We start from the raw sequence: 17016 nt of genomic DNA, 5'->3' as shown, positions 1-17016 counted from the left end.
GTCGATAACAGTCTAGTAACTTTGTATGGGGACAGATGGGTACTAGACTTACTGTGGTGATTTCATAAAACATGCAAATATCAAATCACCATGTAGCACGCCTGAAACATAATGCTTGCATATATTGCAATTAAAAAAGCCATTTTTGACTCACTGTGAAATTTTCAAATGATAACAGAAAACAGGTTTATTTTACTTAAGTAACCATCTGTTGCAAAGACCTTCCTGAATTTCTCCAGGGATCCTCATATCCTTTGGCTTTTATCAACAGCATTGAATAGTCCCTTAATTTTCCATCATCCATGTACTGGAAACACAGTTTCCAGGTTCACCCTTCCAGTGTATATTCCATTTGCCATAAGACACTTGGTCATCTTCATTTATACAAATGCCACAAAACACACAGCTCTTAAGATGTTGAAAATGCTCCAGTGTAACATTCCTGTTTTACAATCATAAAATGCTGTCTAATAATCTGAGTACCCACTACACACTAGGAACCAGACATATTTATCTTCTTGCTCATTGCAACAATTTTACTAAATTAGTATTATTAATTCCATTGCACATAGGATGAAACTGAGGCTGAGATTAAATGCTTGTAAATAATAAAGTGCAAGATGCAAACCCCAGTCTGTTTTAGAAGCTCATGTTGTTTCTAAAATATCATGCCTGTCTCATTTCCTGCAAGTCCTGGAATTTCAGTGATCATCTAGTTGTTCATTCCGTCCCCTTTTCTAATGAGAAATTTGGGGTCCAAAACTTTGAAGTGATTCTCCTAAATGGCAGAATTAGACCAAATTCCTCGGCTCTTGACACCTACTCTATTTTTATTCCACAAATCTATGTACCTGGTGCTATCCTAAGTGCTGGACAGAGCTAGCATTTATCATTAACTCTGTGCGGGGCTCTACTGTGCTTTAACCTGCACTGACTCACTCAATCCTCACGGCGGTCCTAGGGTATAGATTAATTCCATTTGACAGGAGGAAGAAACTAAGTGAGAGAGCGTAAGTAACTTGCACGGGGTTACACAGCTAGCAAGCAGCAGAGCTGGTTTGAAACCCAGTCTGTCTGACTCGGAAGTGCAAGCTCTTAGCATCCGCAAGGTGGACAGTTCACATTATCTCTTCTGAATGCCCATATGGTTTTAGTCTTCTAATTAAAAGTGTACACAGGATGGGTGGACCCTTCTTGAATCCAGATGATTCAAACAAATGAACTGTTAGGAAGTGAAACCAACGGGAAAATCTGTGCACTGACCGGTTGCTCAGTAATACCCAGGAACGTATTTTTTAAGGTGTGATGACAGTATTGTGGTTATGTTGAAAACTAGTCCTTATCTTTCGCAGATACATACCCAAGTGTTTACAGATGAAACGATTATTTCTGGGATCTGATTCAAAACCATCTGGGAGTTAACGGTGGGATGGAGAACAAGTCTCGCCTGGGTGTTGGTTGGCTCCAGAAGCTAGTGATGGGTACATGAGGTTTATTAGTTCTTTTCTATCATGCAAATGTTTGAAAATTTCTATGATTAAGAAAGAATGCATGATTTTTTTTTAAGGCAAGAAAAACCATGATATTAACAGTATTTGGAAAACAGAAATATGAATGATTTTCCCTCCTCTACTTTTTTATTTTCAATTTTCTATAATACTTTTATAATGGAAAACATAAAATAAGCTACTTAAAGAAATTCCTTATTTTCTCAGAAGAGCCAGAGCAAGTCAACCCGTAATCTAATGAGGTTAAAGTATCATGACAAACGCATTTCCCACCTCTTAATCAGTTAACCACCCATTCATACACTTTAAAATGGGCCACTTTCTGAAGACAAGTACGGTCTTTTTTTTTTTTTTTTTTTTAAATATTTATTATCTATTTGGCTGTGCTAAGTCTTATTTGAAGCATGTGGGATCTTCGATCTTCATGGCAACAAGCAGGATCTTTAGCTGAAGCATGTGGGATCTAGTTCCCCAACCAGGGCCAGAACCCCAGCCCCCGCATTAGGAGCACAGAGTCTTAGCCACTGGACCACCAGGAAGTCCCCAAATATGGTCTTTAAACGGGCCAAGAGCACAAAGGCACATGAACGCAGAACAGATTACAGACAGATTTAGCAAAAATAACGACAGTCACCCAGACTGATGGCAGTGATCACTCGGTACTGTGGTACACATGTCGAATTATAATGCTGTACAACTGAAACTTACATAACAATAATAGTAAAGGGAATGTAAACCCCCAAAACAGATATGGTCAAGTAAAAATGGGCGATGATTCAAGGGATAATATATAACATGCTTTGGTTTAAAAACAGAACAAAACTAACTAGTGATACCATTACTCTTGAGAGTTAGGCAGAGTTTGGGACGAAGATCTTGAACGTGTAAGGCTGCCCTTCGCATGGACCTTAGCACAGGGAGCTTCTCCTCGCCTGTGTATGGCCAGCTGGGGACAGGACAGCCACAGCTCCAGGGACAGCTGTCTTATTCTTCAGTGAAACAACAGTAATTTCCACATGTCACAGTATGAAAATAAAGTTTGGGAAGTAGTGGCTTAAGCTCGAACTATCCCGATCATTGCTCAAAAGCTGAATAAACGTGCAACAAGGGGCGACGGTATACAGTAATCTCTTTTTGAAATATGGTGGCACAGAAAAAAGCACACACCCGTGTTATAGGTCAATACCATTGTTTCCGTTCTTCTTTTTTTTTTCCCATCTGCACTCCCTCCCACGCCCCACCCATGAAATCTGAAGGTGTCTTCCAGCAGCGCTCAATGAAGCAAACACAAACGCTAGCTCAGCGGCGTAAGGTCCAACTGTGGGGCAGGAGCAAAACCCTGAATCCCTGTGCCAATGCTAAACGCACTCAAGGTAAGTCTGACATAAATTCCACTTGATAAGAAAGACACATACTTAAGTGTCAGTGGACGGAAAGTCTTCATAGAGTAGAAGCTTAGAGCTAATAAGGATCTTCTTTTATTATTATTTAAATTTTTTATTGCACCTTATGGCATGTGGGATCTTAGTTCCCTGACCAGGGATCAAACCTGCACCCCTGCACTTAAGTGTGGAGTCTTAACCACTGGACCACCAGGGAACTCTGAAAAGACAATAAACTGAAGCCCAAATTACTCACTTAAGTTCACAAGCAGCTGAACTGGGGCCAGTCTCCAGCTGCCAACAACTGCACTTCCCAGGACACCTCCAGAGACCTCTTGTTAATTGCCTCTTTGCATCTCTCTAAAACCATAAAACAATCTCCAAGTACTTCCTGCTTTGCAGGGAAACAGAATCGATGGTTAATCTGCAACTAGCAAACCAATGTTCAAGGAACCAGAAGTTAACCTCATGCCACTAATTAACCTTAAATTTGTGATATTTAAACACAATTTCCTTTATTAGTCAGTTCCTGTTTATATTTATGAATTAAAAAGGAGGCTTTGTCATTCTTGCACAGGATAGAAAATATTTTTAAAAGCAAACTATCATGGTCTTCTTTATATAGTTATGGCGGGGGCACATATGATAAGTATATCAAGATCTATGTCTAGAAGCTATGTTTGTACTCTGCGAGAATGAAGACATCACTAATAAAATTTCCTTCCTTGTACTAAGAAAACGTCCAGACAAAAGAGGCCCCAACCAAAAAGAGAATATGAGATTGGTGGAGAAGCTGAAAAATGAGCTACCAAGACAGGATCAACTGAATGAGGAAGAGGAAAAAGACAATATGCACCTCTGCATAAATTCTTTTTAATATAAATTTATTTATTTTAATTGGAGGCTAATTACTTTACAATATTGTATTGGTTTTGCCATACATCAACATGAATCCGCCACGGGTGTATACATGTTCCCCATCCTGAACACCCCCCACCTCCCTCCCCATACCATCCCTCTGGGTCATCCCAGTGCACCAGCCCCAAGCTTCCTGTATCCTGCATCGAACCTGGACTGGCAATTCATTTCACATATGGTATTATACATGTTTCAATGCCATTCTCCCAAATCATCCCACCCTCTCCCTCTCCCACAGAGTCCAAAAGACTGTTCTATACATCTGTGTCTCTTTTGCTGTCTCGCATACAGGGTTATCATTACCATCTTTCTAAATTCCATATATATGAGTTAGTATACTGTATTGGTGTTTTTCTTTCTGGCTTACTTCACTCTGTATAATAGGCTCCAGTTTCATCCACCTCATTAGAACTGATTCAAAGGTATTCTTTTTAGTGGCCGAGTAATACTCCATTGTGTATATGTACCACAGCTTTCTTATCCATTAGTCTGCTAATGGACATCTAGGTTGCTTCCATGTCCTGGCTATTATAAACAGTGCTGAGATGAACATTGGGGTCTGCATAAATTCTTGTGTATTGAGAGCAACTTTATTTCAATAACCAGCAAGTGCCTAGACTTAAACGTTAAGGAAACAGAAAGTTTTGTATCCATATTGGCTAAAGCTGTACTGTGATATCAAGCAAAAAAACTCTTCAAATTTCTCTCTCAAAGTTTCAACAAGAAAAATCTAAAAGTTCCTTCTCCAAAAAAAGGGGGTGGGGGGAACCAGTGTTGTTATTCCTAGGCACTACAGTGTATGCCTTGGGTTAAGGTGAAACCCAAGAACACAAGGTCTGCGTCACTGGCAATGATATCTGAGTAGGTTCTTCATTTTGTTTCCTGGCACAAAGAAAATCCTGCAGGAACAGGGGTCACTTTTTAAACACTATTAAGGACAGGTTAAGGCAGAAATACGTTCCCCGGCCCGGACGAAACCATAAAAGTCCTTCACCTAAAACAGGCTTGTAATTAACATGAGGACACAAACTTAAGTTCTGATGTCCAAATTTTAGAGTCCCTGGAAAGGAGGCTTCAAAGTACCTACTTAACATATAATATGGGACTGTTTACTGAAATTAGAAACTGGGTCTGGGGCATTATCAGCAAAAGGTGGTAATTCTCAACTTCTATACATCTGTGTCTTTCCTGTGAATCTGCGGAGGAAAAACGGTAGGAGAGACAGAGGCTGTTTCCCCAGTATCCCTTGAAATTCTTCACATTTATAACCATCACCTCTCATTACAGAAACACAGACAGGCTTTCTTTCCCCCTCTTTACAAATACATCTACTCCTTCCTCCACTCTTCAGATAAAAAAATGGACAGAAATCAGATGATTCAAAATGTTCAGACACACCTAATACGAGCCTACAATGCACCTCACCCAGTCCAGGGATATTTGTAGGTTCACTCTGCACCAGATGGGGGGAATTAAAAAAAAAAAATGAATGAATGAATCCATAAGGCACTCACTGTTCAACAGCAGCTGCCAACTGATACATCTTGACCTGCACAACTCAAAATCAATTTAAACTCAAAGGACAGTATGGCGTAGGGAAGAAGACCACTGAACCAAGCACAGCCTTACTATTGCCCACCTAGTTTGCAGCATCCTAGCTGATTCCCCTGCTCTCAAAGCCCCCTCCTTTTCAATGTGTCCTGCATTCAACTGTCAGATTCGTTTCTACCTTTCAAGGAGTCTCCCTCCTGCTCGAGAAGCTTCACAGACTCCTTAGATCACAGACTCACATCTAGATCAAACTCTTCTTCAGGTTAAAGTCTTCTACAGGCTAGCTCCACTTACCTGTTCAACTCTGTTTCATGCCAATCCGTTTTAGAGGGGTAGGACACAAGCCTAGTTCCACTAACTCGTCTGGCAACCTTCATGCTCAGCAGTCACTGTTTCCTCTAACGTCAGCGCAGACCCATTCGCTTTCTGACATTCCTTTAGGGCTCGGGCACCATCCTTAACAAATGCCAGGTGTGTCCTAAGCTACTTTTATAGTGTTACTATCCCAACCAGACGTTCCTCTTCCCTGCCACCCCTTAGTGAAGTCAAACAGTCTTGACTTCGCTTAGTCGCAGACAGTTTGGGCATGGGGGTCCCCTTGTAAGAGAAGGGGAGAGTCTGGAGAGACTGCAAACGGCGGACGAGGAAATGAAGGAAGGAGAAAAGGGAAGGGAAGGTTCCTGCTCTGTACTTTGTCTTCTCTTTGGAAGACGTGGGGGGGGGGGGGCGGGGGGAGGGGGAGTTGAAGCAGGAGACTCCAAGAAATGAATTATTGAAAGCGGCAGAAGAAACTCAAGGTGCTCGCTAGGAAGGAAATATAGGCCCCTGGATAACGGAAAGGGCTCCCATCACCCTGGGAGAGAAGGACTAGTTACAACGTGAAACAAAGGTTGGGAGTCCGGAGGTGAGGGGTGGAGAGGTTTCACTGATCCCACATCTCCGAAGGTCGAGCCGTAAGGAAAGGAGAAGGGATGCCACGCGTCCCTCGGGGCAAGAGGGACAGGGTGGGCGCCTCAAGACGGCTCTGGGGCGAGCATTCATGGGGCATCTCTTCTACCCGGCGCGGGGGCGGGGAGGTGGTTTTGAGTGGGGTCGTCTCTCAAAGGGAGAAACGGTTTCCCAAGACAGGGAACTCCGAGAACGGAAACCCCGGGTCCGCAGAAACGTTAAAGCTTTGAGGCACCGGCATTCCGCAGTCCCAACCCGGCTTTCGCACACACTCACCGCGTCTCCTCCAAACGCCACCGCTCCAGCTGCAGCTACCGGCCGGCGCAGCCGCACTCAGCGCGCACCGCCCCCACGTGACGCGCCCCGGGCCCCGCCCCGCCCCACCCACGCGACTCGAAGGGCCCGCCCACCTGCCCTCCCGCTGGCCCTTTTGTTGCTCTCCCCTGGGCGTGGCCTTGCCTCGCCCCTCCCTTCTCGGCAAGATGGTGGTGCCCGGCTGTAGCGCGCCGGGCCTCTGGGTCCGGGGCTTCGGGCAGTGTCTCGGGAGTCTCTTCACCCTCTTCTCAAAGCCACTTTGTTCCGCGGCTGCTGCTGCCTCTCAGCCCCTGGATGCTCAGCGATTAGCAGAGAGACTCCGGGCCCAGAAACAGCAACAAAAGACGAAGGAGCCGGTGAGTCCAGAAGGACCACAACTCCCAAGAGGCAGTGAGCTCACTGGGGTGAGGGAGGGAGGTAGGCGGGTCCTCTGACACCTGTCAGGTAAATGTCGAGGGCTTGTGGTGGGAGAACTGGGAGGAAGTGAAGGGGACAGCTCAGCAGGGTGCAGGATCTTCCTGTGGGCTGGGTCTTTGGCTCCTGCCGACCCCGGCCTTAAGCCCTACTTGGGTACCAGTGGGACAGACACGCACCCCTGCTCTCAAATTATACTCGAGGAAGGCGCTCATCTAGTGCAGAGATACAGGCATTCCCTTCCCAAATTCTCACCCAGATTTAGTGAAAGACCTCCTCACCGGACATTGACCGTCTCTCCTTCTCTCCCCCTAGGCGCCCACAAACCCTGTTCAGCGGAGAGTGCGAGAACTAGTGCGGTTCACAGAGCAGCTGCAGCGCGTCCACCCCAACGTGCTGGCTAAGGCGCTGAGCCGGGGAATTGTCCATCAGGACAAGGAACTTGTGGTCATCAATAAGCCCTACGGTCTCCCTGTGCACGGTGAGGAGCACGTGGCGGGGAAGGGGGAGGGGCGCTGCTGCTTTCTGTTACAAGGAAGGGTAACTCTGACATTACTCCTGGGGCTTTCTGAAGCTTTGCTTTCAGAGTAATTAAACTTTTGTAAGGATACTGACCTATGTAAGGCATCAGAGAGGACACAGAGATAAAGAAGACGGTCCCCATCTTCCAAGCATCTGGCAGCCAGCAGTATGGAATTTGCTGTGTGCCAGCCTCCACCAGGGATTGCTATAGAGGACCAAGGCTGTGTAGTTCCTGTCTTCAAATTATTTTCCATCAAAATTGGGAAAAAGGGTATAACGTGTGTTGGTGTATAACTAGCAAAACCCCAGGGCACCTCGACCTTAATGGACACCCTGATGTTTTTATTTTCAGAGATAGCTAGAGTGAGTCAGGAAAGATTGACAGAAAAAATGCATTTGTGGAAGGGGTTTTGCTGGAGGAAAAGGCATGTTTTAGCTAGAAGTACAAACACTTTGGGGGGGAGATACAGAGATGGTTGTACATGAAAACAGGGAATTAAGTTAGACATTGTCTAGTGCTTTGTATTTTTCTCTCTTGATCCTTCCATTAAGTTTCTTGCCTTTTCGTTCCCCAAGAAATAATTATTATCCTGATATTTACATTTTGTAGATAAGAAAACTAAAAGTTGAAAAGGGTAAGTAATCTAAGGTCAGTGGCTAGTTAGGAGGCTCCATAGAGTGGAACCCAGGAATGCCCATCCTTTCAACTCCTGGAGGGCCTGATGGTCTTGCATTTCTCACTAGGGTTTACTTGGCAGATTCTCAAACCTGTGTTTATATAGTGAAATATCAGACCTCATTTTGGTTGCTAATTTTAGTTTGAGTACATAACTACCTTTAAAAAATTGTTTATGTGTGAGGAGAAAGCCACATAACCTGGGATCTTGTTTCTTAAACTTTATTATGCATATAAGTCACTTGGGCGTTTTGTTAAAATGCAGAGTTTGACTCATTATCTGGGTTGGGGGGGCCTGAGATTCCTTTCTAGCAGGTTCCCCGGGCATACATGTTGCTAGTCCCTGGACCACACTTCAGTTTTACTGCCCTCAAGAGCATCTGCTGTTAATCCAATAATCTGCTTTTCCCAAGTCGAGGTCTTTGATGGGATCTTTCCCTGGCCACTCAGATCTCTGGCTCTTTCCTTCTCAGGTGGCCCTGGGGTCAAGCTCTGCATCAGTGATGTACTGCCCGTCCTGGCAAAGATACTCCATGGCCCCAAGGCAAAGCCGCTGCACCTGTGCCATCGGCTGGACAAGGAAACCACAGGTGTAATGGTGTTGGCTTGGGAAAAAGAAGTGGCGCATCAAGTCCAAGAGCTGTTTAGAACCCGTCAGGTGACAAAGAAGTACTGGTATGAAACCTGTCGCTAGCGGTCGAGGTGGTGTAGGGCCTCTTTCATTTCTTCAGCTCTTACATCAGGAATCCCTGGTGACAGAAGGCACTGTCTTAGGATCTCTGGACATATAAAAATTATAGGAAATAGATTTAGTGCTTAGACTATTAGAGTCTGATAGTATGCTGCTGCTGCTAAGTCGCCTCAGTCATGTCCGACTCTGTGCGACCCCATAGACAGCAGCCCACCAGGCTCCCCTGTCCCTGGGATTCTCCAGGCAAGAACACTTGGGTGGGTTGCCATTTCCTTCTCCAATGCATGAAAGTGAAAAGTGAAAGTGAAGTCGCTCAGTCGTGCCCGACTCTTAGCGACCCCATGGACTGTAGCCAGCCAGGCTCCTCCATCCATGGGATTTTCCAGGCAAGAGTACCGGAGTGGAGTGGTTCCTAATTATGGCTGTACATAAAAATTATTAAAAACTAATTATGCAAGTAATATGATTTGATTGTTGTGGTAAAATGTCAGACAGCATGGATAAAGCAAAAAAAAAGTCCTGGAGAATTCACTCATTCTATTATTCTCGTTCCTTCTCTTGGGGTTGTTTGGTTTTTATTCCTGTGGAGCTTACTCATCCTATTTACATACATGTCTGATGCAGGTTCGATCCCTGAGTTGGGAAGATCCGCTGGAGGAGGGCATAACAACCCACTCCAGTATTCTTGCCTGGGAAATCCCATGGACAGAGGAGCCTGGCGGGCTACAGTCCACGGGTTGCAAAGAGCAGGACACGATGGAGTGAGTGAGCACACTGATGTGTACACTGTGTGTGTGTGTGTGTGTGTGACATTGTACAGTGTACACTGTGCTTTTCCGACTTAACTCTTCATTTGTAGGCTCTTTCCACGTTGGTGCATGTAGATTTACCTCAGTTTGTATTTATTTGGCTGTGCTGGGTCTTAGTTGCGGTGTGCGGGATCTTAGATCTTCGCTGTGGCATGTGGAGTCTTCAGTTGCAGCTTAGGAACTCTGAATTGTGGCATGTGGGATCTAATTCCTGACCAGGGATCGAACTCAGGCCCCCGCCATTAGACCACCAGAGAAGTCCCAATCTTAGGGGTTTTTTTAATATATATAATTTATTTAGTTTTTAATTGAAGGATAATTGCTTTACAGAATTTTGTTGTTTTCTGTCAAACCTCAACATGAATCAGCCATAGGTATATGTATATCCCCTCCCTCCCATCTCCCTCCCCATCCCACCCCTCTAGGTTGATACAGAGCTCCTGTTTGAGTTTGCTGAGACATACAGCAAATTCCCATTGGCTATCTGTTTTACATATGGTAATGTCAGTTTCTATGTTACTCTCTCCATACATCTCACCCTCTCCTCCGCTCTCCGCATGTCCATAAATCTATTCTCTATGTCTCTTTCTCCATTGCTGTCCTGCAAATAAATGCTTCAGTACCATCTTCGAGTCCGTACATATGCGTTAGTGTGTGATATTTATCTTTCCCTTTCTGATTTACTTCACTCTGTATAATAGGCTCCAGGTTCATCCACCTCATTAGAACTGACTCAAATGCGTTCCTTTTTATAGCCGAGCAGCATTCCATTGTGTATATGTACCACAACTTCTTTATCCGCTCATCTGTCAATGGACATCTAGGTTGCTTCCGTGTTCTAGCTATTGTAAATAGTGCTGCAATGAACAGTGGGACATATGTGTCTTTTTCAATTTTGCCAACCTTAGTTTTTTAATAGAAGAAAGGTACATGAGCAAAAACGAAACCACTCCTATCCCCCATCTACTCTATTTCCTGTTCCTGAAGCAGTTACTGTTGCTAGTGTCTCGTGTAAACTTGTCGCATTATGTGGGACATGTGTAAGCAGATGATTGTGTGGCAGCGTGTTTCGCATTGCTTTGCAATCTGCTCTTTTCACTTGGACAGTATATCTTGGAGGGCCTTTTGTGTTGCACAGTTAGAGCTGTCTCCTTTAAAATGGCTCTATTGTATGTATTCGTTGTGTGGATATGTCATAACTTCCTTATTGATGTTTAAGTAGTTTTCCATTTTTCAAAGCCTCTTGCAAAGAATATGTGAGTATATCCTTAGGACAGATGCCCAGAAATGGAATTGCTGGGTTGAAGGGTGCACACTTTATAAAATTTGAATGGTTACTACCCAAGTTGCTCTCCAAAATGATGCTGCTGCTGCCTCTATGTCACTTCAGTCGTGTCCGACTCTGTGCGACCCCATAGACAGCAGCCCACCAGGCTCCCCCGTCCCTGGGATTCTCCAGGCAAGAACACTGGAGTGGGTTGCCATTTCCTTCTCCAATGCATGAAAGTGAAAAGTAAAAGTGAAGTCGCTCAGTCGTGTCCGACTCTTAGTGACCCCATGGACTGCAGCCTACCAGGCTCCTCCATCCATGGGATTTTCCAGGCAAGAGAACTGGAGTGGGGTGCCTTTGCCTTCTCCACCAAAATGATGATGTCAGTTTTTATTCCCACTAGCCGTGATGGTATCCACTTCCCATTATGCCTGACCAATTCATTTTTAAAAGGTTTGCCACTCTGATGGGTAAAAAATGTATATTTTATTTTCTGTTTCCCTGTTAACTAGTGATGTTGGCTGGTTTTGTGTGTGTGTGTGTGTGTGTGTGTGTTTATCGATGGTTTTAGTTTTCCTTTCTGTGAGCAGACTGTTTTCTTTTGCCTGTGTTCTATAAGGTTATTATTTTATTTTTGATTGGTGAGCATTCTTTTCATATTTTGGATGTTAGTCCTTTTTGTATTATAGATTTTGAAGTTGCTTTGCTATCTTGGGAACCTTAAAAAAAATCTATATGCTTGAAACCCACCCACAGAGGTTCTGATTCATAAGTCTGGTGGGTGTGAGGTTTAGGTATCTGTGTCTTTAAAAAGCTCCACAAATGACTCTGATGAGGAATGAAGTTTTAAGAATCACCTCAGTGAGAGATGACAGATAATGGAGCAAGTTTAGCATGGTAGCTAAATGCTCAGAAAGATCTGTGTTCAGCTCTCACCTGTGTTATTTACCAGTGTGAGACTTTAGGTAAGTTATTGAACCCCTCTTACTAGATTTGGGATTCTTTGAGAGCAGGGATTTTTTTTTCCTTTCCTTTTTTTGTTGGGGCATGCGGTGTACACAGTGTGGCTTAGGGAATTTTCCCAACCCGGCTTTGAACCCATGCCCCCTGCAGTGGAAGCACAGAGTCTTAACCACTGGGTGGCCAGGGAAGGCTGGCCAGTAGGGATCTTTGTCTTATTCATCCATATAAAACCAGTGCCTACCTAAATCGGTGCCTGTTTACACTCAGTGAATATTTATTGGCTGAACGTTTTTGAGCAGGAGCGTTAGGTCATTAGGAAGGGTCATCTGGTGGTTATAAATCAGTGTAAGTATGGTAGAATGCATCAGATAGCAGTCTAAACTGCTACCAACCTGCAGCTGGGTGTCCAGAGTGTGAGATGTCATATCTGAGAGGGCTTTTGACTCCTGGGCCAGCGAGTCTGTGTTAGGCTGATTGACCTGGAGGAGGTGTAAACGTAAGGACAAATCAGAGTCTTCTACCTGTCTGCAGTGTGATGGACCTCCAACAAGAGAGGTTGGGAGTGAGTTACTGAACTGTGTTTGGGGTTCCTGTGACTTTTGGAACACATTTCCTCCCTGTTTCATTTACCTGGCAAATAGAGCAGGAGCAGTCCTATGAGTTTTTCATTCAGCTCATTTTATTTATTCATTTGTTTCCTACGCAACTTGAATTTACCATCTTTTATCCTTTAAAAAAGAAAGATATAAAACATACAAAACTATATTATCCCCCTTTAAAATGAAACTGCCCATACTTAGTTTTAAAGGCTGGATGAAAGACCATGTTACTAATATAATTGTTTTTGTTTGTTTTCCTGCTCTCTCCGCACCCCCCCGCCCCCGCCCCAGTATTCTGCAATCAGCATATTTACTTTAGTAGCAGAAAAGATAGGTTTGTAAGAATAGTGATAGCTGTCAGGCCAAGCGCTATACCAAGAGATTCGGGACCCTCTGACCCTCAGAACTCACTACAGTAGTGCAGAAAGTCCAGCATGAAACCTCTAAGTAGCCGAATAACCAAGGAGCAAATCCCTCATCTTCATGGCTCAGGCCAGGGTTTGTGTGTCCCCGCAGGGCCATCACCGTGCGCGTCCCAGTGCCTGAAGCGGGAGTCGTGGACATCCCCATCGTCGAGAAGGAGGCGCAGGGCCAGCAGCATCACCACAAGGTGGGTGGGTGAGCACTTCTGGAGGGACGGGTTTTCTGCTCGTCTTTGAAGTCACATCTCGATTTCTTTGGCTGCAGATGACGCTGTCCCCGAGCTACTGCATGGACGACGGGAAGATGGTGAGGGTGCGGAGCAGCCGGAACGCACAGCTGGCAGTGACTCAGTACCAGGTGCTAAGCAGCAGCCTGTCCGCCGCCCTCTTGGAGCTCCAGCCTATCACGGGTGAGGGCGCCGCTCTTCGGCAGCCGGCAGAGCCGCGGGGCTCCTCAGGGCTTCACGCAGGGCCTTGTGCTGGGCCCCGCCCTGCCTCTGAGCCCCCGGGATTATGGGCCGCTGAGGTTGTACCAGAGTGTGCTTCCGGTGCTGATCCAAGGCTGGGAGCTCCCATGAGGATGTGAAAAACAGTAGCATAAGAATATGAACAGTTTGCTTACGTTTATTTAAAAATTTGCAAACGGGTTCCTCAAAAAGATGTCTGTCCACCGCTGTTCATAGCGGCGCTATACACAGTAGCGAAAAGGTGAACACAACCCACATGTCCGTCAGCAGATGATTGGAAAGACACGGTGGTACTTCATGCATGAAATATTACCCAGCCATAGAAAGGAAGGAGGTTCTGACATGTGCTTCAGCTGGATCAAACCGTATAGACATTAGCTAAATTAAAGAAGCCCAGCACAAAAGGGCACACGCTGTATGATTCCACTTATGTGAGATACCTGGAGTCCTCAGGTTCCTAGAGACGGGTAGCAGAGTGGTGGCTACAGGGGCTGGAGGGAGGAGGGGGTGGGGAGTTATGGTTTTTGGGGACAGGGTTTCAGTTTAGGGCAAAAGGGTTCTGGAGATGGACAGTGGTGATGGTTGCAGAACAATGTGAATGTACTTAATGCCACTGAACTGAACGCTTAAAAAGGATTAAAATGGTAAACCTTGGGACTTCCCTGTGGTCCAGTGGTTAGGACTTCGAGCTTCCACTGCAGGAGCACATGTGCCATGCCTGGTTGGGGAACTTAGGTCCTGCATGCCGTGCTGTGCAGCCTTTAAAAGAAGAGAGAATTCCTAATGCACTACTTTCAAATTCTGTTTTTAAAAAAAGTTCAAATTTTATGTATATTTTGCCATAATATAAAAATAAATGTGCCAAGTAGTACTATTTAATGTTATACGATAAAGTTATTTTTTACAAAAGCAAAAAGCACGGCAGCGATAGACCTCAAGTTGATCGGAGTGGTTATGTGTGGTGCAAAGGGAACTGTGACGGGGAGGGGTACTTAGAGGCTTAACGGTATTATTTCCTAATAGCTTATCATTTGTTATATTATCCTTTACACTTCATTGTAGCTGGGGTTTTGCCAATTTTACTGTGCTTTGATTTAATATGATTAGAAGCAGATGCTGCCAGTAGTATCGTTTCTATGGCTACTCATAAGTCTCCTCCCTTTCTCTTTTTAAAGGAATAAAACATCAGCTTCGAGTTCACATGTCTTTTGGGTTGGATTGCCCAATCCTTGGTGATCACAAGTACTCAGACTGGAACAGGCTGGCCCCCCAGGTAATATCTTTTTGGCCCAAGATGCAACAGAATAAGGGAGAAAACTTATGCTTTCCCCTTGTTAAATCCCTAATGTCAGTTGCAGCAAAGGCGTGTTGATTATTTTCAGACACAGCGCCCTGCCAGCTGGGCTTCCCTGGTGGCTCAGCAGTAAAGAATCCACCTGCAGTGCAGGAGACATGGGGGTCACGGGTTCAATCTGTGGTTCGTTAAGATCCCCTGGAGGAGGGCATGGCAACCCATTCCAGTATTCTTCCCTGGAGAATCCCATGGACAGAGAAGCCTGGCAGGCTACACTCCATGGGGTCACAAAGAGTCTTGACACTACTAAGCAACTAAACAACAATAATTCTGCTAGCTCTTTAGGTTAGGGAGGAATTCAGAAGCAGACAGGAGACTTTCTGAAGGCTCAAAGCAGCCTTTCATGCTATTGCTAGAGTCTTGGTGGAAACTTGTTTTTCACTGTTACAGCTCATTCTCTTGGAAAGCCAGAGAACTGGCCAAAGAGAGCTGTCCCAATGTGGTGGGTTTTCTGTCACGTGGGTTCTGAACCCTTCCTAGAGACGGCCCTGAAGCAGGCTGTCCCTCACTGTGTCATCCAGTGGGGATCAGTGATGTGGCCCCGGAAGTGGAAGTCTTCTACCCCTGGCTGCTGGTCAGAGGCACCGCCAGCCCGGCTCTCACGAGCTCTTTCCTTTGTGCAGAAGCTGTCTGCCGGGATCCTGAAGAAGCTCGGGCTGCAGCAGTCCAAGGCCCGCCACCTCCCCCTGCACCTGCACGCCTGCCAGCTGACCCTGCCTGCCCTGCAGCCCCAGAAGGAAGAACTCACCTTGCTCTGCAGGCCTCCTCGCTACTTTGTTAACTCCCTGCGCCGTCTGGGCTTAAAGATGCCGAGTCGGGACCACAGTGCGGACGAGGAAGCCGCACAGCCAGGAGCCCAGTGAAGACGGTCGGGCAGTCTGCCCTGAATTCTTCACTTTGTTTAAGGGACTCTGCCGACTTCTCACCGGGGCCAGACTCCAGAAGAGCCAGGTGTGAAGAGTTGGAGAAACCGCTGCTTCGGGGCTTTTACTGGAGGCTAGCATCTGTTTCCCACCACTCTGGTCACACTCTGGGAAAGCCAGCAGGCAGCTTCCCTGCCTCCGAGGCAACAGGAGTCCAGGATCAGGAGAGCTAAAGCCCGAGATTGCTGATCAGGCATGGTTTTTACCCAGCAATGAAGCACTTGATCTGTCAGGACGGTTCCTGTGGTTGGAGAGAACGTGATGGTTATCTAGCTCAGAGAGGGATTCAGGAGCAGTTTCTGTCCTCATGGAGTCACAGGACTGCTCAGCAAAGCCTTTCTGCTTGATTTGTTCAGTCCCAGATTTTTAAAAATATTATTGGAGTTTGATCGCTTTACAATGCTGTTATTTTTTGCTGTACCACCAAGTGAATCAGCTCTATGTATACATACATCCCCTCCCTCTTGAGCCTCCCAGCCTCCCATCCCACCCCTCTAGGTCATCGCAGAGCACCAAGCTGAGCTCCCTGTGCTATACAACTGCCTTCCGCTAGCTGTCTACATTTTCCAGGTGGTAATGTACATATGTCAGTGCTACTTCCCAGTTCGTCCCACTCTCTCCTTCCCACCCCGTTTCTACATGTTCATGCTCTACATCTTCATCTCCATTCCTGCCGGGCAAATAGGTTCAGCTGTGCCGTTTTTCTAGATTCCATCTATATACATTAATACACGATGTTTGTTTTTCTGATTTCATTCTGTATGACAGTCTCTAGGTCCATCCACATCATTACAGATAACCCAGTTTCTTTCATTTTTATGTGTAATATTCCACTGCGTATATGTACACATCTTTATCCATTCATCTGTTGATGGATCAGTCAAAGATTGTGTAGACAGTCATCACGAACAACAAGGCTTCTCGCCTGGCTCGGCCCAGGAGCCTTGCTGTGCACGTGATCATGGAGCCTGTGAGGGGTGTTCAGTGAGCAAGGAAAGCAGGTGTAAACTACGGGCAGTAACAAAAGCACGTGGAGCAGGCAGGGTGTTAGGCCGTGGTGGGAGCCGTGATGGGAGCACCCATATACCTAAAGAGGGCAGCAGTTAGCTCCAGCTGAGTGTCACTCTGGGGGAACAGATTTCATAACGTTTTTCAGAGTGAGGAAACCCAGCCATTCATGTGAAATCTGCCAGCATCTCGCTAGCTAAGTCAGGATTTAGTTAGCTTGGGTAGGCTGCTGCTGCTGCTAAATCGCTTTAGTCATGTCCGACTCTGTGCAACCCC

General features: G+C 45.7%; 2 protein-coding genes across 4 annotated transcripts in view; one reads left to right on the top strand and one right to left on the bottom strand.

The window, feature by feature from the left end:
• Positions 1–6647, bottom strand: part of FAM118B (family with sequence similarity 118 member B) — a 48558-nt gene extending 41911 nt beyond the window's left edge. For both annotated transcript variants that reach the window (XM_005892271.2, XM_070365281.1), the window contains exon 1: positions 6584–6647. The gene's annotated coding sequence lies outside the window, so the exon portion shown is untranslated. The remainder of the gene's footprint in view (positions 1–6583) is intronic.
• A 115-nt stretch (positions 6648–6762) lies between these two features.
• On the top strand, positions 6763–16487 carry RPUSD4 (RNA pseudouridine synthase D4). Of its 2 annotated transcripts, XM_070365083.1 has the most exons (8): positions 6763–6978; positions 7352–7517; positions 8708–8892; positions 9550–9686; positions 13083–13176; positions 13254–13398; positions 14631–14728; positions 15433–16487. In XM_070365083.1, the coding sequence occupies exons 1-8, from the start codon at positions 6790–6792 to the stop codon at positions 15670–15672; spliced, it is 1254 nt and encodes a 417-aa protein (XP_070221184.1). In that variant the 5' UTR covers positions 6763–6789; the 3' UTR covers positions 15673–16487. The 2 variants fall into 2 exon arrangements, with proteins under 2 accessions (XP_070221184.1, XP_005892336.1); XM_005892274.3 differs by lacking the exon at positions 9550–9686 and having other exon boundaries at positions 8708–8909.
• Positions 16488–17016: the final 529 nt, after the last annotated feature.

The sequence above is a fragment of the Bos mutus genome, chromosome 29 (assembly GCF_027580195.1).
Source record: "Bos mutus isolate GX-2022 chromosome 29, NWIPB_WYAK_1.1, whole genome shotgun sequence".
In the NCBI taxonomy this organism is placed as follows: Eukaryota; Metazoa; Chordata; class Mammalia; order Artiodactyla; family Bovidae; genus Bos; species Bos mutus.
This window is presented reverse-complemented; position numbering and strand designations above follow the sequence as displayed.

Bases quoted from the DNA above. Each gene is read 5' to 3' on its own strand.
- RPUSD4 (XM_070365083.1), top strand. From the start codon at position 6,790: ATGGTGGTGCCCGGCTGTAGCGCGCCGGGCCTCTGGGTCCGGGGCTTC. The intron at 8,893-9,549 runs GTGACAAAGAAG...TGTCTGATGCAG, and splicing joins AGCTGTTTAGAACCCGTCAG to GTTCGATCCCTGAGTTGGGA. The intron at 13,399-14,630 runs GTGAGGGCGCCG...CTCTTTTTAAAG, and splicing joins GGAGCTCCAGCCTATCACGG to GAATAAAACATCAGCTTCGA.